The sequence below is a fragment of the Motacilla alba genome, chromosome 1 (genome assembly GCF_015832195.1).
Source record: "Motacilla alba alba isolate MOTALB_02 chromosome 1, Motacilla_alba_V1.0_pri, whole genome shotgun sequence".
Classification (NCBI taxonomy): Eukaryota; Metazoa; Chordata; class Aves; order Passeriformes; family Motacillidae; genus Motacilla; species Motacilla alba.
The window spans coordinates 52267392-52289876 of record NC_052016.1 but is presented as its reverse complement, the minus strand read 5'-3'; the positions used below and the strand labels follow the sequence as shown (position 1 = coordinate 52289876).

At 42.7% G+C, this 22485-nt stretch overlaps 1 protein-coding gene across 2 annotated transcripts in view; it reads left to right on the top strand.

Annotated features, from left to right (window-relative positions):
- Positions 1–21929, top strand: part of ARHGAP20 (Rho GTPase activating protein 20) — a 58277-nt gene extending 36348 nt beyond the window's left edge. For both annotated transcript variants that reach the window (XM_038143062.1, XM_038143051.1), the window contains exons 7-15: positions 2177–2254; positions 5708–5774; positions 7698–7880; positions 12094–12272; positions 15193–15354; positions 16356–16465; positions 16713–16902; positions 17342–17453; positions 19004–21929. In XM_038143062.1, the coding sequence (XP_037998990.1) occupies positions 2177–2254; positions 5708–5774; positions 7698–7880; positions 12094–12272; positions 15193–15354; positions 16356–16465; positions 16713–16902; positions 17342–17453; positions 19004–20091 (2169 nt within the window). In that variant the 3' untranslated portion in view covers positions 20092–21929. The remainder of the gene's footprint in view (positions 1–2176; positions 2255–5707; positions 5775–7697; positions 7881–12093; positions 12273–15192; positions 15355–16355; positions 16466–16712; positions 16903–17341; positions 17454–19003) is intronic.
- Positions 21930–22485: the final 556 nt, after the last annotated feature.

Here is a 22485-nt window from a genome sequence, read left to right as displayed (position 1 = left end):
GGGAGGTCATCCATAGCGTGATTTGTACCTTTTTGGCTGTATTTTTAGCCTAATTAAGCTAAATTATTGTATGTATCCAGTTCCATAGAGATACACTAGCATTCAGTGATAATCAATCCATTCTTCCTGGTTTTTGTCTTTTCTTTCTTACTGTGCTTGTGACATCTGTATTTCCAGCTCAGAATCCTAAGGAGCATGGGCAAGGGCATAAGATATTTTCACAGAAGTTAGACTTCATTGTAAGTCTTTGCCCAATAATGACTCTCCACTTAGAATTATATATTTGCATAAATGTAAGCATAAAGGAGTCTGTCTTTTTCTTTGTTTCTCCCAGAAAATAATTATTAAGGTAAACAATGACGGAATTGCCAGGTTGCTAAGACAAAAGTTAATAAGCAATACTAATAATTATGACAGTTTAAATGCAGGACTGAAGATCAAGGTCTGCTCAGGTGTAAAAGTCTATAAATCATACATCCACTCAGGTGTTGCAGTCTTGTGCCGGGGTTTGTTTGGGCTTTCTGCAGTGTCTTTTCTCCTTAGCTGTAATTAGCTCTTGTGCCATAAATGGTCTCTTGATACTGACAGTCCTAGGAATGACACTCTGTAGTCTAGATATTATCAGTAATAAAACAGTAGAGGAACAGATGGACATTTTGTGATGCACATAGTTCTTATGGTGTTGTGGTTCCTGTGCTACAGCAGCTGGAGACACCCAAGAATTATTTCATTTTTGGACAGTAGGGAAGGCTGAACACAAGGCACAAACTATATTCTAGCCAGGAGCAAAACTTATGCAAATATGCTGACCTACTCCTGAGAGCCAGATGTCAGTGCTTCAGGCAAATGTTAAATTTTTTATGGTATGAACGTTCAGATCTGTCCTGAAGCAAGATACACAGGATTCTCACTACTTTCCTTTCATTGCCATGGCAGCTTGCTACTGCCAGGGTTTTACACAAAGGTACAGCTCAGATCTTTTTAAATGCAAAATGTCAGGGGTTTGTTTCACCTGAACATCTTACGGCCAGCATAAAACTGACGTGCTACACAAGGTGTCAGGGTATTGAAGACTGCCTTGGGACTGGCAGTAAGCATCTACATCCCAGCTCTGCTACCTTCTTCTATAAGGTGGTCCTGGGTGGTTTGTTGCAGTGGGCTTGCCTTGGTTCTGCCAAGGCTTTAGTCTGGCCATGAAGCAGCTGCAGTCCACAAGCTGTGTAGTCCTGGTGGCAGAGCAAAGCCAGCCTCCAAGAGGGGCTCTGTAGCCTGTGCTTGGTGTGTGGGAGTTGGCTGGGAAGCCGGGCCAGGGTGGGTGTGGTGCTGCAAGCATTGGAGCAACCCACAGGGCTGAGGTGCAGAGCACTCCCCAGCAGGACAGGAGCAACACTGGTGCCAGGCAGCAGGTGCTGAAATCTCCCTCTGGAAAGACAGCTGTGGAAAGTGACACTTTGGCTGACACTAAGCTTGGCACTTTGTGCTGGTCACCGTAGCTGGTTAGAAAGTGGGGTCTCTGCTGCTCTGTGCTTTTCCAAACTGCCTATCAGCAGATTCTGGAGGATGCTGGAAAGGTCGTGTTTTAACTGGATGGAACATTTCCAAGAGGAAGTGCTTCTGGTATTAAGCCAAATCTAGCTTTGAGAAATCTATATAGAATGTGGGAAAGCTTATGGGGATGAACAGCCTGTGTAGAATTCTTTCTTACCACAGAGATCTTCCGTTGAAAAGGACAGAAATTAACAATTGATATTTCACTGAAAAAAAAATCCCTGAAATATTTCATTTTTCAAAGGAAACTTCCTTGCTTTTAAATTAATCAAACCATTATGTTTCCCTTATGCAGTGTCTAAAAGTGCAGTTAGTGGTTCTGACTTCTTGCGTGCGTATTTTAATGTGGAAGTCATGTCCCAGTAATTGTAATGCTCTCTTCTGATTGAGCTGTTGGGGAAGCAGGAAGCAAATACGGAAAGTATATGACGAAGCAGAGGAATCAAACCTTGGTCTCAGACAGCTGGACCTTTATCTATGTAGTATAATTTATTTATCAGGTAAAATTTTAACAGGATATTCTATTTTTTTCTAACAATGAATTATGCAGAGCTACTGCAGTTCAGATACTCTTTGCAAATCCAAACTTTTAATGCCACTTTCCTCTTCTCTTTTTTTCTGTTCACAGTCAAAAACTCTAAATGTAACCAATGTTGATACAGCAAATGATGTAATTCTGATGGCCTTGCAGCAGCTGGGAATTAATGTAAGTCCTTGCACCAGTTTTAATGAGTCTTTCTTTGTAGTTACTTTTAACAATGAGATCTTCCCTTGCACTTTTTCCAAGTTTTAGGATATGAACATTAATTAAGTCCTTTAACACAGTAGTCCAGAGTGTTGAAATGCAGCAGAAGTGCCTTGTTAACATATAAACCTCCAGGGATTATCAAGTGCCTTAAAAGTTTTGAGTAAGCCTCTCATCCCTGTAAGGGATCAGTCATGTTTCAAGTTGCTTTTAAATCTCTTTTGCTGATGCCTAAGAGGAGATGTCTTGACACAAGAAGTGAGAGTTTGATAGAGCTCCTTTTGCATGCTTCGGTATGAACAAAAAGCCTACTGGTCTGCCTGTTAGTTGGTTTCAAAGTGTGCAGGCATGCCTGATCAGCTGTGTCCCCAGACTGCACTGCTCTCAAGTGTCCCAGTCAGGTACTCTAAATATGGACCTTTGGAGTTATGTGATACATGAATGTAACTTAAGTGATTGCGTGGACTCTGAATGCACCCAATTTAAACAGTGTCCTGAAACTGTTTTGGAAAAAGGCTTTTACAGAACTTACGATAATGCAGGGTAGTGTACCAGATAGATGCAGTGATCCCTGCTAGATGAAGTCCTGCCTCAACTGGCTTCCTTTGCCCTAAACCAAACTAGGTAGTGCCTCAGGTGTGGTAGTGGATCAGTGCCAGGGACAGGAATCCCGGCTCTCTCACTGTGTTTCACAGCGTGGCTCCAGCCAGTACCAGTGATCATACAGAAGCTCCTGGTGACAGCTTTTTAACTGGTCTATCAGCTTACTGTTTGGGTAGCAGGATTTTTTAAAATGTTTCACTCATGATGCATATGTTGATCTCATTGCATGGAATCTGACAAGTCTTTCCTTACCATAGCCCTGAGTGTGAAAAGTCAAATATGATGAGCAAAATGCCACTGTTATGCTTCCCTGGGGCTTCTGGAGACTCACAGCAAAAGTTGGGAATAACCTCAGAATTTGCCTTCCCCAGTATCCATTATCCCTAATTTACACAGGCTTTTAATGCAGGAGTCTATTCTGCTAGCTTGGCATTTCCCAGGCACAGCAATTTGTGTCTGCCCATCTTGTTATGGCTCAGACATCTCATTTACACCAGGGCTGGGGCCCTGGCTCAGAATCCAGTAGTCCATTTAATTAAGGAATCTCTGGAGTCAACAGAGGGAGCGCAAGGTGAAAAGGATAAAAGGTGAATTAAAATTAGGATTTTAATTGCAGATTGTCTCCCCTGCTCTGCACCAAAAATCAGGAGACTAAGTGCTATTACAACTGCAAGTCTTTACTGTGATGTGTTTTATTTTTAGCCGTTTTACGGGTGTCATTTGCGATTCCTCACTTTGTGTACAGAAAAAACAGGAAAATGGTAATATTTAAAGAGAATACTTTGAGATTAGCAGGACAAGGAGCTGGTTGGGTTTCAGCATTGTGTTCTTTTGTATGTATCACAATCAACCTTTTCCTCTTCTTTACGTTTTTATTTCAAGTAGAAAAAGAACAAAAGCCATGTGAAAGATGTAAAATCTTTCCTGCAGAATTATTTGCCTAGCTAATATACTACATTTTTTTACTGCTTCTTTATAGCAGAAAGCCTTTTTTTTCATTAGAGGCGTATCATAAGATTAGCAATAAAATCAAACAAGCTAAATAAATTAAGCTGTAGCCTGCATATCAAGCCCACTGGTATGATTGTTCTGGCTGTAAGGAAGCTCTGCCTTATGTGCTGTATCAAGGTTTTTTATTTCTGTCCGCAGAGAACCACTTGAAAGGAGCTCCATGACTTTTCAATGGCACTTATAAAAACTACATTTCACATATTGTGTGATTAATGGGGCTATTACTTTGGCTGAGTTCACTCTGGTTTAACACATCAGGGTTTTTTCCTCTGTGGTTTCTCTGGTAAAATGACAGCTAGCTCGTGCAAAATGGCATTGATCATCTGTTCCAAATTATCAAGTGGGGCAGAAGGAAGGGCCTTGGGTTTCCCAGCTTTGTAAGTACACTTGCTGACTTTTCTGGGACGGTCACATTTATCCTGACAAATGGCCTCATAAAGCCATAAAGGACAGCATTTGCAGTCAGAGATGAGCAGTCTGCCTCCTGGAACCACGCTTACTCGCCCTTCTTTTTCCTGCTTCCCCTTCACAGCAACGAACCCTTTCATATATGTCTGTGAAAGGAAAAGCAAATACCCTTTCTTGTGCTCTTCAGCTGTATTTATTTGCTCCTGGCTGCTTGCCCCAAGGCATCAGAGATGTCTCCAAAGCCTATTTATTTTCCTTCTGCCCCCTGCTAGCTGACTTAACAGCAGTGCTAATATGGGCCAGAAAGCTCTGTTAGTCAGAGAGCAAACTGCAAAGGCTTTGTTGGGTGTATCAGCATTACATCAGGTGCATGCAGCAAGTAGGAAGAGTCTCAAAAGCCTTAGGAACACATGGGTGAAGGTCCAGAAAATGCTGAATAGTGGGCAAGTCTGTTTAAAAGGAAGTAGGAATTAACTTTGGATCTAAGTAGATGCTGTCATGAGGTATTTATCACTTTTTATAGCCAGAAAACTTTTAGATCTTCAACTATCCTGATTTAGTAGTGTCACCAAAAAAGGGATTTAAGGTAAAATAGATCACTGTTAAAGCAGTGTATTTATCCACTTTTTATTTTGTACATTTGTGCTAAAGGCAATATTTAGAATTTGCTTTAATTTGATTTTATTTAAATCAGAAGTTCTCACAGCTTTTCCCAAAAATTTCACATTCCCCAGTCTTTTGAACATTGTCTCCTTTGATGTAAATTTATCCTCTCTGCTGTACACTTTAAAAGAGGGCTCAGTAGTCTTAAAACACCGTCCAGCAGTCCCAAGCCCTTCCATACATAAGGGCAAAAAGGCTGACAGACACCCTACAACAAGATTTTGGGGCAGCATTGAGTGCCAGGAGCCTGGGGCTGCCATCCTTGCCTTGGCATCATTAGGGTGGGCAGGTGAAGGTGCTCCTGCCCTGTGCTCCAGCGTCAGTCACAGGATGCTGTTGGCTCACCAGCCTGAGCTCCTCCTGCTTAGAGATGTAGAAAAGCTGTGGAGAGGGTGGAGCAGAGTAGTGAAGTAGGCTGTGACATCTGCTGCCAGGAGGCACTCCAGTCTGAGGGAAAGAACTGGGGGCAAATCTCCCCCTTTTTCCTCAGAAATGATGGGCTCCAGCACGTCTCACTGCTCAGAGCTGAACACAGGTCACATAAACCACACTGCACGTGACAGACACACTGCAGGAATTTTGCTGGTGGCAGTCTTGTGCACTACAAAAGTAAAGGCGATTCCTTTGACCCTGCTGGCAAGGTGCAGATTATCGTTATATTGTGATAAACTTTATGTGAGAACCTGTCCTTAATGGCTGACAAACTGATTCTTAATTTTGGTTTTAAAGGGCTCTGAAAAAGACTACAAGCTATGGGTGATTTCAGGAAGAGAACATGCTCCTTACCCTCTTATTGGTAAGTTGTTGACATTGTTTTGTTTTTCAATATTCACTCAGTTACTACTGCTGTAGGAAGCAAGAAATAGAGAGAAGACTGAAGTTCAGTTTCCTCTTTTGTTTTGTTTTTCCTGTATTTTCTTTTACTTCCCTATCACGTGAGTTTGCCTATCTGGGCAGTTAGGGAAATAGTGATCCTTTGTTCGAGCTGTTGGCTGCTTGTGTCACTAAGAGGTTGAAGAAATTAATTTATTTCTGCCCCAGTTTTGCTGCATGAGCACCAGTGTTTCTGCAGAGATGGCCTCTCCAGTCACCTCCTCTTCTGGCAGTTGTCCAGTTTTCCCATAATTCTTCCTACACCTCCATAGCATTGTCCCCTCCTCAGCAAAACTCAGCAGAATTTTGAGAAATGTTCTTTCTTTCTACAACTCAAGTTAACTGATTCAAGCCTTTCCAATCCTGTATTTCTCATGCTGGCTGACAGCTCCCCTCTGATTAGGAGCAAATTAGTGCTTATTAACTTTCTAAAATGCTTTTCTAAACATTTCAGGACCAGGAATCAACACAAATCTGAGAAGGGATTGGATGGAGTGATTTGATTTTGGCCCATCATTCACTAAGAACAAATCCCTTTCCATTAGTAAGAGCATTTCCCTGTAGAAGCCCAGCATTACTTGTGCTGAATGAGTTTGCAGATGATTAGAACAAGAAGAACTTGTGGATATTCTGGTTTTTTCTCCTGCAAATCTAATCCCAGCAAATCTTAGCATTCCTTCTCAAAGTAACCTTAGCTACAAATGCTTCACTGGAGTCAGACAACATTAATATTTATAAAATGTCTAACTTGTGCACCTTATAGAGAGTGCAAACTGTTTTGCCTTTGAAACATACCAGACTTTGGGTTTCTGACCATTATTGTGTATCTTCTTCAGATCAAATCACATCCATGGCTTTAAACATAGAACCAGAGAATTCAGAAATGGGAAAGGCCTTTCTAATTGACTGACTCTCACTGCAAATTCAAGTTGCAATCCTTGAGAAAGAAGAATCTGGCATGAAAGTGATGCTGTTCTTGATACTTATGCAAAAGTTTATTAGATAAGGCAAACTTTCATTACAGGTGCATGTCAGAAGCAGAGTTTGATTGTGCCATAAATTCATACTATAATCTCAAATAACTCCTCTTCCATTCTCTTATTGTTCAAGTCTACCTGCAAGCTAACTAAAACATCTTAGCATTGCATCCACATTTCATATATTTAATCCACCAGGTCTTTAGACAAGTCGGAAAAGCATCTTTCCGGTGGCATTTGTGAAAGCTCCTCCAGAAATGAATTGCCTCTATGTAGTCCCCTAAGATGCTGGTTAAAGCCAAGCATAGCTCATTTGCATCAGCCCTGTGATTAATGTTTCCTTCCTGTTTCAGCCTCAGACAGGAACCATAATTGTGTCTCATTTGACTGAGTTGATGGCTGTTGGACTTAACATGCTAAGGGAGGGAAGATCGCTTCCGCACTGGATTTTTTGGTTTTGCATGCTCAGCGGAAATTTGACGTGACTGCTTCCAAAATCTCATTTCTCTCCAGAATGATGTGAGCAAGCAGTACCTAAACTTTCAGTGCCACAATAAAAGCAGGAGAAAGAGTCAACACTGAATTCAGAAATAGTCCCTTTTATTTTTTTCTGACGGGCTTTTATGTGATACAGCTGTAAGAGATCCGATTTTACTTTTACATCTGTTTAACTACACCAAACACAGTAACTCCCTATCTGCCAGTGTGTGATTTATGCCCGTGCAAATATGGAGAAAAGCAACAATTCTTAGATTACTGAGAAAGTGCTGCGGGCCAGCAAGCAAAATCTGCTTTTCCTCCAGGGCAGGTGGAGTTTTGCAAGTCTCCAGTCAATCCAACCGAGATTATTACGATTTCTCTTTGAACAGGACATGAATATCCCTTTGGAATTACAATGAGCCACATTCGTGACGCCATGCCCCACGGATCAAAGCACTGTGCCTGCCCCAGGCAGCTTCAGGGTCCTTTCTTGGCGGAGCAGCTGCCCCAGGAGCTGCAGTGCCAGTTTGTGCTGAAGCCCAGCCAGGTGGCCGTGTGCCAGCAGCTGAACGGTACGTTGTCCTCTCACACCAGATCTGTCCCCACAGCCTGGCCACCTGGCTCTGCTACAGAAGGCAAATGTGCCGGGCTGGGGACGCAGTGGGAAGCGCAGAGGAGCATGCAGGTGTATCTTCCAGCTGCTCGGGGGGTTTTGCAGAGTAGCTCTCACTGATCTGAGTGTGCTGTTGTATATGTGTCATCTTTGTAAGTTACATTTTGACAAGCTGCCTGTCAAGTGATTGTTCTAAAGTCAGCAAAAGAAAGACAGAATCTCTCCCCTGCAATTTTTGTGAGTCTGTTAGCTGAGCTTCTCTCTGCAGCCCTTGCTGTGCTCTGTAACAAGGCAGGGTGGTTTCATGGTTCAAGAGTCAAGGCTTTGGCACAGAATTCCCATGCAACATTTGGCAGCATCCTTCATCTCATAAGGTACTTAGGACTACACTCTACTTCACTGGGACCCTCAAGCGGCAAAGTCTAGGCAGGTACTTGGGTACCTAGATGAGTGAATAGAGCTTTATTTCAGTGCTCTTAGAGTAAAATAAAGAAGGTAATATTTTCTTCTGCCTTTGGCCTTTATGCTGCAAAAATATGAGCTCCTGCTCTCCATTTTGCACTCTGTTGTCAATGACACAATGACTGCACTCTGCTCATGATAAAACAGCTAAGGAGATAGTGACAGGATTGGGAAATTAGACTTAGGGCAAGGATACATCCCATAGTGTGTTTTTGTTGTTCTTAACACACTAGCATTCTCAGCTCAATTAGGAACTCTGCCCTACTTCACCATTAATAGCCATATCATAGAAAAAATAACATCCACACTGTTATCTTGGGCACTCCCCAATACTTAAGATCTCCCACAATATATGAATATATGAATAGAATCCATTTGGAATGGTTTTAGAAATTAAATACAGTGAAGCTATACCAGAGTCCCTTACAAATTATTTTGGAAATTGATTATATTTTATATAAATTAATTTCCTTTCCACATGCATTCATCCACCCTCCTCCCAGTAATTTGTATCATATATTACTTCATGGCATACTTTAAGAATGAGGCAATCTAGCAAAGGGGTGTAATTAGGTTTACAGGCCCTGCTTTGGCAGCTGATGTTGACTGGCAAAAGAAAATAGAAATGCAAATCAGGTCTGTAGAGTTCTAATGCAGATGTGTTATCATCAGTGCTGTGCAAGCTGCAGGAGTGGAGTGAGCCTGGCTTGGGGCAGCAGAAGCCTGGGGCAGCCTGCACATCATGCACAGGGACTGTGTTGAATGAGAGAAAGAGGCCTTTAGTCCATTCACCTTTCCTTCTTTCATCAGACAAAACCTGTTGAAGTGATGTATAGGTGTAACTGCTTGCAAAGCAGGTTAGCTCACATACAGCGCTGTTCCTTGTGCTTTTCCAGACTGTTTTGGGTTTGGAAAATGGCAAAAATTACCTGCATGCAAGCCAAGGCTAGGGTCTGGCGTTTGAGCTTCAAATCAGCAAGCCAAAATCTGTGTTGGGTACCCACTGGGCACACTGCCACATACAGGGTGAATTTACAGAGTAAATTCAATATCTGTAACCCCACACTTCACTGCCACATGCTGTGCTGTCCTCTCTGCCATCACTTCCCTGCAGTGGGATGCCACAGTGCTGGACATGCTGTCCCTGCTGGAGGCAGCAAGGAGCAGCTGCCAGCTCCACCAGTGAGCACCACGGTGGGACAGCAGTGTAGGTGCTGACAAGCAGGCATGACAGACAGCTGGCCCTCATGTCAAGTAAGTGGCTGTGTGGACACCAAATGGGGTGGTGAAATTGCATCAACTGTCCTGGCAGGATGGTTAAAACAGTACAGGAGAGTTTGCTGTGTGGAGGAAATGGGGTGTTTCTGTTGCCTCTGCTGTAGCCTTTCAGCATGTAACAGGAATGCTCACCTAGCAGTTAAACATAGCCGTTAAATTATGCGCGTGAGCACATTGTTAAATAGAGCTGAAGATTTATTTAGAAGTTTCTGATTAGTTTCAAGGAGAGGAAATGCCATTTCCATGGCTAGGACATTAACTATGGCTAGACATTCCCTTCATGTAAAATATGAACAAGAAGAGGTGGCTGCTGTGAGCTCTGATCAAAATTTTCCAACAAACTGGTATTACTTTTTTCTGATTCTGGCTTAGAATAATCCACCAGAGCAAGACCATGAGGTCTTTGTGTGGAAGTACTTCTGCAGAGCAATAATTGGCATCGGTCTTGGCTGAAAGGAGTCTGGCCTTCTCCTAGTTTTATAACTTTGCACAGGTTCAAGGAAAGGAAGTGTACACCTGCCCCTTCTCATCTCCTCTTCAGCTTAAGACTTGTGAACACCCTTAAAATGGTTGTATTAAAAGGATGCATTTTCCTGTTTTTCAGTGAATGTTAGTTTTTAAGGGACAGGGCATTTCATTGCCACACATCAGTTGTTGATTTCTGCCTGGTGTGCTGAAGAGAACTGGCTAAGATTTCCTTCCTGCCCCAGGAGAGAGCTGCAGTTCGTTGCAATGACCCCTTCTTCACATTCTCAGTTTGAGACAGGGCTGTTAAAGGAGGGGGGAACAATCAGTAAGAGACTGAAAGAGTTCCTAATTTTAAAACTCTGTTTTTTCTTCACTTCTGCTATTCCTTGTTCTTCAAAATAGCATCTTAATTTTTGCTTCTACTGAGACCTACAGGGTTTACAGAAAAAAACACCAGTATGTACTTGCTGTTGTGTCACTAGAACACTGGCAAACCTTTATTTGTGAAGGAAACCTTATTCAGGGGTCAATATCTAGCTCATCTGAAGGAAAAAAATGTCATTTTAATGTCATTTTGAAAGTTACAGGTCAGTTACGTTCTTCCAAAACATGATGTGTCAAGTAAAGCCTTAGACACTGCCAGACTTACATTTCTTGAAGCTTTGGACTGCTTAAAATGTATGTCCTCATTAGTTTTTTTGAAAAGCATTTTTCTTCAGGCTTTCACATTCATATGTTCACATTTTCAGTTAAACTGTAACTTTTCATCCTGTAAGCATCTAATGAAAAGACTTCCACCCATTCCCAAAGGGAGCATGGTCTGGAATGGAATGACCTATAATGAAAATCACTCTTTGAGCTAAAAACCAAATTCTAATAAAATATAGGAGATAATAAAGTATTGGAGAGAAAAATCTGGTATTGTACCACAATCCTTAATTCTGCAGGACTTGGTTCTGGCCTCCACAACAGCAGAAAGTAAAATGTTTGGCAGAACTAGCTAATTAAAATATGTATGGGGTAGGCAAGCAACTAAATCAATGCTAATTGGCTTTGAAAACATCTCAGAAAGAAAAAATATATCAGAATAAGTTTTTCCCAGTTGGCACTTCTGTCATAAACAGTCCACACTCCTTTTCCCTTTAGCAGTAACCCATGCTGTTAAGAAGACTTTACAGTGGCTGATGTTGAGAAAGGACTTATAGAAACCCCCATTTTTGTGTCCCAATACCAGTATTTCCTTCTCTCCACCCTCAGACAGGAGTTTCAGTTGGTACACCTGTGTCGGTGTCTGATGAGTTATGTTAGAATGGGGACAAGCAGAGCCCATCAGTGTGCTGGCAGCGTGCTGCAATGCCATCTGGAAGGCAGTGATTAAAGGGCAGCCACCATCCCTGGGCCACAGTCAGCAAATGCTTGGAGTGAGGACACTGAGAACACTCCTGCGTTGTGGAGAAGAGAGCAATGGCAGTGGCTTTTTCTGGTCTGAAAATGCCCTATCCCATTAGCTGATTCTCTGGTGGTATTTGTGGGGAGAGTCTCCTGCATTGTCAGGAGAGCTAGGATGGCCCTGGACAGCATGCTGGGGTGAGGGCAGTGGATTTGTGCCTGTGGGTGGAAAATGAGTTATTTAGCAGAGTGCAGCTGTGTGTGAAGTCAGCAGGCTGAGGTTTGCCATCCTGCACTTGGTGGAGAGTGCTGACATTGCTCCAGCAGTGCAGGGCAGATCCTGGTGATCTCCTTCAGGGCATGAGTGAGGCAGCACATTCTACACACACACACACACACACACACAAACACACAGACAGAGGTATGTACATGGTGGGTTAGGCTTAGCTGGCTGCAAGGAGTTTGTTGAGTTCATGACATTTTTTCCTTTGAAACCATAGCAACCACCAAAACCCAAATACTGGCACTAGAATTGAAATGCATTTCTCGTAATAAACACCTTTCTCTTTCCCCAGACTTAAGCCAAAAGTCATTTAAAAGGAAAAGATCTATCATAAATTGGGCTTTTTGGCGTGGCCCAGGCACTCACTTGGACAATGCACCCCTCTCCTCAACATCTGCTGCTCCTGGGAAGCTCTTTGGCCTCTTACTAACAACCATCTGTGAGGATGACAACCTGCCCAAACCCCTCTTGGTGAGTCCCAGGCTCAGGGTTGGGTCTTAAGAGTGGTGGAATTTCTCTGTGTAGTAAATGAGGATATGTTTGTAAATGGGACATTGAAATTACCCAAGCAAAGAAACCAGAAGGGTTTCCATAGGGAAACCTCATTTGTGATTCCCAGCAAGAATTTTGGTTTTTTACATAGACTGTGGTCAGGCCCAGTTAATAACAGCTTGAGAAATGCATGTGATCAGTCTGCTGCTCTGGGCTATTTCTCCTTTTTAGCCCACGCTATAAGGCTGGTTCCCTAATCCTCACTCACACAGTGTAAATAAACGCCACATTCGCACACACTTTTTAAACCACTCCCAGGATCTCTGTAAAATCCCCACATCCATAAATGTCTCATCCGCTGTCCCATATAGGCAGCCCACGCATGCATAAAAATGCCACCTGCCCATAACTAGGTAATTTCAGAGCCTTTCTTGAAGTCATTCCAGGGCAGGCAAGCACTCCTGAGTCCTCATTTTTGGTCTGACAGCACCCCTATAAAAATAGGTGGGGATCTGGAGGCTGCAGTAGCATCTTTTCATCCCATCTTGAGGGAGCTCTGGTGCTGTGGGTGCTCTCAAAACCAGCCTAGGACCAATAAAAAGGTTGTCCTAGAGCCCATTCCTAGGCACAATTTAGGCATGTTTTTTGGTCATTTGAAGGCCCTGTTGTCAGTACAGCAGATGAAGTATTTATATTTACAAAGTGGGAATGAGCCCTGCAGGATTGGGTCCTTCATCCTAACAGCCTGACTTCTGGCTGGAAGAAATTGCCAGAACCCCACTGAAATCAGTGGGGTCACACCAGTTTACAGGAGGAGGTGTTCTGTCTCTTGAGCTGGTGCTTGATGTTCTGCTTTATCACTGCCTGAATAGTGAATCATACCAGGACGTTTCAGGTCTTTTAATAGTGTTTTCTTTTGAAAGAGAAGTGTGCATTTTCATTATTTAGGTTATTTAATAAGCCTTCCAGAGATGGACTCTGTATGGCTATGATCACCTGATCTCTCCTTCTCTCTGTTTAAGAGATGAGCCAATGCTGCATCTCAGAAATTTCTCTAAAACATAAATAATAGTAAATTTTTATTTGAAAACAATCTCCAAAGTTACTAAGCATAGAATCACAGCTTGGTAGACTTCATGCTTTGAATTTTAAACATTGTGCTTATACCACAAAACAGAACCTCTGAATTCATGCAGCATCTCTGGAGAATAGAATACTGGGGAGCTGAATGGGATTTACCTACAAAAGAAAAAATAGCAGGGATGAATGCTGCAGGCATGCTGGATAACTGCTTCAGAGCTTGCAGCTTGCTTTCACAGCTGAAGGGCTCTCTTTTAGCCATTGCGTCACTGAATTGTCTTGCACCATAGCTTCACTCATGCAACTTCATCTGGGTTTGTTAGTTTAATAGGGGCTTCCCATTTTTATCTTGTGAATATTTTGTTCAAAATGTATTTTGAAAGGGTTTGTTCTTGTGGGACTCAGCCTGCTTTGGAGGAAGAGCTCTAAATTCCTGCAAAGAGAATGAAAATGCTGACATGAGTCCTGCTGCCATGAAGGTGCTCCTCCAAAGCATCTGCACTTCCATTAATTCTTGATCTTGGACTTCTGCAAGAGTGAGAAAGAAACATGAAAGAATAAAAGCAAAAGTAATATCTTCCATTAGACTTACTTGCTCTGCTGTGTGGCCGGAAGAACCACCTTATAGCCCAGACTAGGAAAGTCCCCAAGCTCCATTCCTTATCCATTACTGTTCACTAATTCAGTTTAATGATGATGGAGCAGTGTCCCAGGACCCCCCCTCCGTGTCCCTTTTCTTGCCATCGTTTTTGATAACTTGGTCCTCAGGCCACTGTGTGCGTACAGATAATCCCAGAGACTGTCTGCACGTGTTTCCCCTTTCAAAGAGATAACCATGACAGATTCTACATTGCATGGAGCAGGCCTGCAAGAGTTGACCTGCATGTCTGAGAGATGGCCCTCAGGAGACTGCAGAGAACTAAGCATCTGGCAAATATCCTGAACATGTTGTCTCAGAAGTTTTAGCATTTCTTTTTCTCCTTGTTTTCCTCTTCTTATTTAACAGAAAATATCAGTCCCTCCTGTTATTTTAAAAGCTAGGCTGGAATCTGCTTGTTTTCCCTTCTCTGTACTAAACTGTCTGCTTGTTTAATCCTATGCAGCCTCACTGGCTTCAAGGGAGCCACAAGCTGAGCTTTATCCCCCTTGGAGTGACCTCCCAAGCAGGAGCACCTCGCCTCAGAGCTGGTTCTGCTGACAGCCCTGAGCTGCTTGCAGAGTCTGATACTGCTCACAAGCAGCAAAGGGGTAAAAACCTGACTCTGGTCTGCTGTAGAAGTGCAGATATATATTAACAAACAAAGCACTTTCTAGTTTAGATAAAAATCTCTCCTTTTTTCAGATATCAACAGTGAAACAGAATTCTATCTGTGATTGGTGATAATATTAACTACAGTGATGAGCAGTGAGGGTCTCATATCTTTCTGCAAAGCAGTGTCTGGCCGAGGCTGCTGTCAAATGCAAAGCTTTGAATTCGATAAATCACTCTCCTTTTCCCATACCACAGCATTTGTATGTTTAAATGACTTGGCTGAAACTTGCACAGGTCCTGGAAGGTCATGAAGAAAGTTAGTGCTCAGCAGTGGCCGCACAGTATTTCTGAGGGGATGTTTTCTGTAAGGAGAGCCCCAAATCACAGCTTTGCTGTGCAGTTTGGCAAGATTTGGAGAGTGAGCCTTGACTTGTGTTTGATTTCTGATAGTTTTTAGGACTAAAAGCTTTTCAGCTGTGGCAAAAAAATGGCAAAACTACATTTTATTGGCACTGGACAATAAAATATATTTATGGGAAATCCTTTTTGCCTTTTTAATTTTTTTAGGACATGCTTTCCCTCCTTTACCAAGAGGGGCCTTCCACCAAGGGTATTTTCAGACGCTCTGGAAGTGCAAAAACATTCAAAGAGCTGAAGGAGAAGCTTGATTCAGGCACTGAAGTGGACCTGGCCCGTGAATCCATATTTGTGACAGCATCTTTGTTTAAGGTATGGTGAAGAATGTTCCTGTCTCCCTTTTTGGGTGAGAGCAGCACAGATCCTGTGCTCAACCAGGGGGGGCTTTTCTCCAGGGACAGGCCCAAAGAGGAATTGGTGGACTGAATTAACAAAAATGGGCTGGCACATTAACCTGGTGAGGATCTCCACAGGAGGCTACCACTGAATTAGGATGAGGAAGAGGAGTAGCCAGCTTGTTTTGCTGACAGCTTTCCTGAGGTCTCTGCTACAGCCTGGTCCTGTTACTCTCTGCAAATGAAATACTAAAAGGCATGTTTGCAGACCAGTCTCCTTACATATCAGTACTACCCTACACTGCAGATCCTAGTGAGTTTATAGTGTTGCCATAAATATTTGGATTCTTTTTTCCATGCATTTTACAGTCTTGTATGTCAAAACCAATGTTCTTTGTGCAAAAAAAGCATCATAGCTTCCCTCACCCTAGCTATTTTGGGAAGCTAGGATTTGGCCTTCTTCCTAAACTGCAACAATTTCCATGCTCATGGTTGAAGTGTTAGGAATAGCAGGACTATCAATGACTAGTTTGAGTACTCCATTGATTAGGGGAAGGAAGGTAGTGATGCCTTGGAGTGCTTATAGTCTGGAGGTATTTGAGCTTGTCAGATGAGGAGAAGAAACAGGGACTACGGATGAAGTGAAGTCATAGGTAAAGACACACATTATGCAACATCAAAATAACTGGTCTCACTGCAGATTTTCTAGTTCAGCAATATCAGATGAAACATTCAAATACCTCTATTTTGACATGAAAAGGTAGAGAAAGGCTGGAAAATAATCACTTCAAGCATAATCCTTAGTGCCTTTATCTCAGATGATTTTCTTCTGGTTTTGGTGGTTGTATGTAACAATATACTTGCCAGCAAGTGCTGTCCTATTGGTACATCCTCTTGTATCTTTGTATCTTATTCCTATTCCCTCACATGCCCCAGAACAGCTGCTCACGTGTTTTGTTCTTCTTTTCTCTTGATAAGGATTTTCTTCGCAACATCCCAGGCAGTATTTTATCATCCCAGCTGTGTGATAAGTGGGTCTCTGTGCTGGATCAAGGAAATAATGAAGAGAAGATAAAAAGCATCCAAAGGTAGTTATTTATATTCTCTACATTCTTTTCCTATAAATGTGTATTCCAGAATGCAGGATCACAAATATTCAAGTTGCAATTTTTTTTAACAAGAACAATCTCTTTGATGCCCTTCCTGGTTTAATTAGTGGACCATGTTACCCTGTTTCTGCATGGTAACATTTCTGACCTTTCCATTATTTTGACTTGTGTGTATCTATGGAAAGTGGTCACTAATGTGAAGAATTCTGGTTTTATATGCTTTCAGGTTACTAGAGCATCTCCCCAGAGCTAATGTTGTTCTCTTGCGTTACATCTTTGGAGTACTGCATGGGATAGAAATGCGATCTGAAGAGAACCAGATGAATGCCTTTAATCTAGCTGTCTGTATTGCACCCAGCCTGCTCTGGCCTCCTGTGTCCTCCACTCCTGATATAGAAAGTGAATTTATTAAAAAGGTGAGAAACACTTCAGTGTAGCAGAAAACCCAACCAACCTTCATCCCATTCAACCAGGCTGGTGGTTGCAAACATGAGAACACTCAGTACCTCTTCAAATCAGGACTTGTCCTCTTATCAGGGCTCCAGCAACATTCATCAATCCATTCTCATAACCTTCCTGGAAGAAGGGGAGAGAGGTCATAAAGCAATGTCCAGCAAAATGCTTCTCTCATCAAGGTCTCTGGTTGTGGTGACCTCAAAACAGGACAGAGTAGAATGGAAAAGATGTTTATAAGGATGTGTACCAGGACAGTTTATCGGGCCCAGGAGACCGAGAGAGTAGTTCCTGGCTGCCTTCATGGATGACAATTTGCTCCTGTTCCTCATCTGTATGGCGAGCTTGTCCTGAGTTGAGTAATAGAAGATTTGATATCTCTCTCTCATTGCTTTGTTGCAGATTTCTAGTCTGGTACAGTTCCTCATTGAGAATTGCTGCAGGATTTTTGGAGATGAAATTACCTCCCTCTTTGGAGAAATACTGATGACATGCAAGAGAGAGAACAGCTCAGGTAATTCAGATTGATGTTTTGATCCCATTAAGACAGATAAACTCAGGCAGGCAGAAGATTGGTATATTCCATGGAAGAATGCTGTTCTTTCTTCATGGTGTGTTCCCAGATACCTCTGTTCTCTTTCCATTCAATTCCCCAAAGAATTGGTCATAGTCACTGATTCAACTTACCATAGATCTGGATCAAATCACAAAATGTTTTCACAAAGACTCTTGCTCCTATACCGGTCATCTGAACCACTACAGTTAAAAAAGGAGGGAGGGGAAACAAAGAAAATAAAAAAAAGATAAAAATGAGTGAAGGTTTCCTCTCAAATCTAGCCTGTGTTTTCTCAAAATATCAGGAGATCAGTGATCGACAATGGTCGCAATACAGGTGTCACCATCATGTTAGGGTTGAAAGCGTCTGTTTACTATCAAAAGAGAGAGATCTCCAGAGTTTCAATGGGACATCCAGATTTTGTTGCTAGCACAGAAAAATCATGGAACTGGTGACTGGAAGTGTTTGGCAGACTAGTTGACAGAGTTTTCCAGACTATAATTAATGCTTTTTTTCTCTCCAACCCTCTGATTTTGACTGGAGCTTTGTTCTCTCCTTAAAGTATTTCTAAAACAGCATTTTTGTAATATAAATTTTGTCACAGGTGGCCTGTACCGAAAGTGGTAATGGCACTTGTGTCAGCATGTCTGACCGACTGTATGTGGCTGTTTCAAACTCCTCATGCTCTGCCTCCAGAGAGATTGGGTGAAATTTGGCCATTCCCCCACCCCAGGAGTGAAGCACGTGGGATCTGCTGTGCTGGGATGAGCTGGCAGTGAGAGCTCAGCCCCGTGACAGGTCACAGCAACTGAACGAGCTGTCAGGCAGGCACTGAGGCATGGTGACTGCCCGTGCATGAACTGTGTCTGCTGCAAATGTGAGATAAGGCAGCTTAGCCTAACCCAGAGCAAAAGAAATTTAATGCAATTCCAATTATTGCAGGTACAGGATAGGGACCAGGTGTGCACTGCTCAGTGCAAATGAGGTGGCTGTTTAAGGTGAGCCTAAAACTTCACAGTGTTGCTATTAAAAATATTGTATTTTCTGGAAGAAGTAGAGGTAAGAAGTATACCCCGTTCTCTTCATTTGTCTAAAAGAATGAAAGAAAGGTTAAATGTTGCTTTCAATGTCCAATAATTAAAACAAAAATAAATAAATTACCATATATATATGCATTATTTAAATTATTGTTTACAGCTGGATTGGCTACTATCCACTTAAAAAAACCAAACCAAAGCAAAATCACAACAAAAACCCCCCAACCCTTATTTGTGCCTTTATCCTATATTTCTTGACTTAACAGTAGCTTAGTACTCACTTTAGCTTCTCCAGTTCAATATTAAGAGAGTAATTTTTTATGAAATTATTAGTACTTTTGCTTGAAGATTCTTTAAAGGGCAAATGCTCCTTAAAGGATACTTGCCAGGAAAAAAAGCGAAAACAAAGAAGCTGCTTGTCAAAAGAGCGGTTCAGTCACTGATGTGTTAACATTTGGTTTGTCCTTGCAGATGTTGCTTCTCTCCATCAGAATGATTCCTCCTATGACAGCCTGGAAAATGAGGCGAATGATGAAGCTGACTCTTCCTCCAGTGACTGGATTAAAACCCATGATCAGGATTACAGAAGCAGGGAGTCTGTCTTCACTCTGAGCGACGGCGATTCGGAGCAGACGGAGGTGGATGAAATCCAAAGCCAAACCAAACTGAAGCAGTTGGAAATTTCTGACGACGTGCGCCCGAAGTTTTCCTTGCAAGAAAACTCAAACGAGTCTCCCTACTCCAGTGGTTTCCCCTCCGCAGCTACCTCGGGTGCTCCCAAGACTGTGAGGAGGCACCGGCGCTCCTCCGAGCCCGCAGTTGGCCTCCAGAGCTCCAGTTCCAGCCGTGCCAATGCTGGGCGCGAGAAGGCAGCGCGCAAAGCCAGCTGTGACGTCGTCCTGTCTCACCAAGATGAAGAGTGTCTCTGCCAGCGCCGGTCGTTGCAGGTGGAGAGGCAAAAGCTCGGCAATCACAGCTTGCTTGTAGGGATTGAGGTCGGTAAAAGTGACAACACAAACAAAAACATTGAAGGGAAAGACCTGTCTCATTGTCTCCTGCCTCCAACGCCAGAGGGATTAAATACTTGCTCAGGATTTAGCTGTTTTAGCCAGTCTTCTTCTGGGACATCTCCATCTGTGTCATCAATTTGCTCCCTGGACAGTGCTTTCTCCCAGTTTTCAGACCAGGCTCTGTTTACCTTCAGTGAAACCTCCTCCCCTTTCGATAGCACTTTCCAGTTGCTAAAGAAACACGAGGATGCTGCTGCTGCTGTGGCTGATGACTGTTTTCTTCCACCCTCCACAGTGCCACCATCTCCACAACCTACTGACACTGGGGCTGACAGGGGCTTGGTGGGGCCCAGCAGCAGGTCAGCACTCCTGAAACCTACTGATGGAGTCGATGGCTGTTTCATTAAGCCTGGCCTTCAGCCATTGCCTCTGAAAGTCACTGGGAGAGACGGACTTTATGATCAAAGAGGAGGTCTAGAAAAGCATTACAGCAATCCAAAGTTTGAAGAGACTGACCAAAGCTTTTTGCAGAGGAATCTTAATGCTTAAAATAAACACCATAAAGAAAATGCCCTTGGTGTTGATGTGTGTTCATTTTAAGTTTAACATCCAGATTGTTCAAATTTAATTGAGCAGTCCCTGGACTCACAGGTTTTCTTTTTTTAGGAAACTGAGTAATGTTCCAATATGAAGCTTTGCAGGAACATTGCAGGAATAATACAAATTGCTGAAAAGCAAGCAAACAGAAATCTCCTGAGAATCTGGAAGGGACCCAGGAGGTAACTAAGGCCAGTGTCCTGTTCCCTGACCCTGCGAGGGCAGCGGGCTGCCTGCCGGGCCTCTCTCCTTGAGCACTCGAGTGTTGAGCCTTGCAGATGTGAGTCCCAGTCCTTTGTGCTTTTGGTGTAGCGTGCAAAGTCAGCATAGCTTCCATAACTGTGGTATTATACTACTGTTCTAAACTGATAAATATGACCTTCATTGTCCTCCAAGGAGTGTGTTGTTTTCTGTATGTTTATACAGTATGTTCAATAGGTGTAGTTATTTCTTTCACGCTGCAAAAGAAAGAAAAAAGTAAGCCCAAAAATATGTAAAGGGAAATGCTGAATCTTGTAACTAACACCTTGCAACTCTATGTTTCATTTATTGTGCTTTGTTGGCTGTTCTGTTCATGTTTAAGTTGTGAATAGTTTCTTAACATGGCTGTAAATGGCATTATGTATTATTGCAAGCAGAACACATGTAATTTTATTATGCAACATTAAAACATAAAACCACAGAATGGATTGGGTTGGAAAGGAACTTAAAGAGCATCCTTGTCCAACCTCCTACCATAGAGACAGGGATACCTCCCACTAGACCAGGTTCAGAGCCCCATCCAACCCAGCTTTGAATACTTCCAGGGATGGGGCATCCATAACTTCTTGGGGCAACCTGTTCTAGTGCTTCACCACTCTCTGAGCAGAATTTCTTCCTAATCTAATCCTGCTCTCTTTTAGTTTAAAACCTTGTCCTGCTGCTATCTGCCTGTATAAAAAGTCACCTCCCTTCTTTTTATAAGCCCCCTTAAGGTACTGGAAGGCCTAAGTGAGGTCTTCCTGAAGCCTCCTCTTCTCCAGGCTTAACAATCCCAACTCTCAATGTTTTCTCACAGAGTTCTTCCATTCCTCTAATGTTCTTTATGGTCCTCCTCTGGACTCACTCCAGCAGGTCCCTGTCTTCCCTGTGCTGGGACCCCAGAGCTGATGCAGCCCTGCAGGAGGGGTCTGAGCAGAGCAGAGGGGCAGAATCCCCTCCCTGGCCCTGCTGCCCACCATTGGATGCAGCCCAGGACACGTTTGGCTCTCTGGGCTTTGAGAGCATACTGACAGCTCATGGGCAGCCTCTCACCCACCAGCACCTGCAAATCCTTGGCAGGGCTGTTCTCAGTGAGTCCTCCCTGTCTTTACCTGTATCTGGGCTTGTCCTGACCCAGGGCAAGGTGCAGCACCTTGCACTTAGACTTGTTGAACCTGCTGAGGTTCTCATGGGCCCACTTCTCAAGTTTGTCCAGGTCCCTCTGGGTGACATCCCATCCTTCTGTTGTGTCAACTGCGCCTCTCAGCATCCTGTCACCTACCAACCTGCCGAGGGTGCACTCAGTCTCACTGTCTGTGTCCTACATCATATAATATATTGGAGTAATGCATTATCTAAATGCTTTGAGTTTGTATAATATATCCTGTTAAATTTTGCTATTATATATGTTCTGAAAAAAATGTGTATTTTTGTACTTGCAAAAAACTGCTGCTAATTTTACAAGTTCTGTTTTGTTGTTACGGCACTGGTATTGATGTGTATGCATTCAATGCTATATATTAAATATTATTTGTTATGTCATAAATTCAGTTTATATTCCGTGGATTTTTTTTTATGTGTCAGTTCTACAAGCTATTGCTAAAGTAGAATTTTCAATGATACCACTGCAAACCTTGTGTGAGAAAGGACTGAAGCATTTTTCTTCCACTTTGGGTGGCATCATTCCCACTGCAGGTCATCATCCTGTTGATTTTTGTAAATTCTAGTAATTCTCAAGCAAGAATTCCTACTCTTTTTCTCTTCATCTAGTGGTAGGAAGATGTTTTCAGCTGATGGATTCAGTCAACAACACAGAGGTGACGAGGGATCTCATGGGATAATATCTATTAGGATTGGGAACAAGGAAAGGAGTGGAGTAAACCAATGGATGAGAGCAAGATTAGCAGGTTCTTCTTTTTCATATTCAGCTGTTTTAATGAAAACAGTAGTATGCAGAATCTGGTCTGCAACAGTCACCTTCCAAAGGTAAAATACTCGGTATATATTTTGAGACCTGTCATCTAACAGCCCTACATATACACCTCCTTCAAAACAAACAAAGAAAAGACTGATTGACGTGATGCTGTTTTGAGATAAAACAGCTAC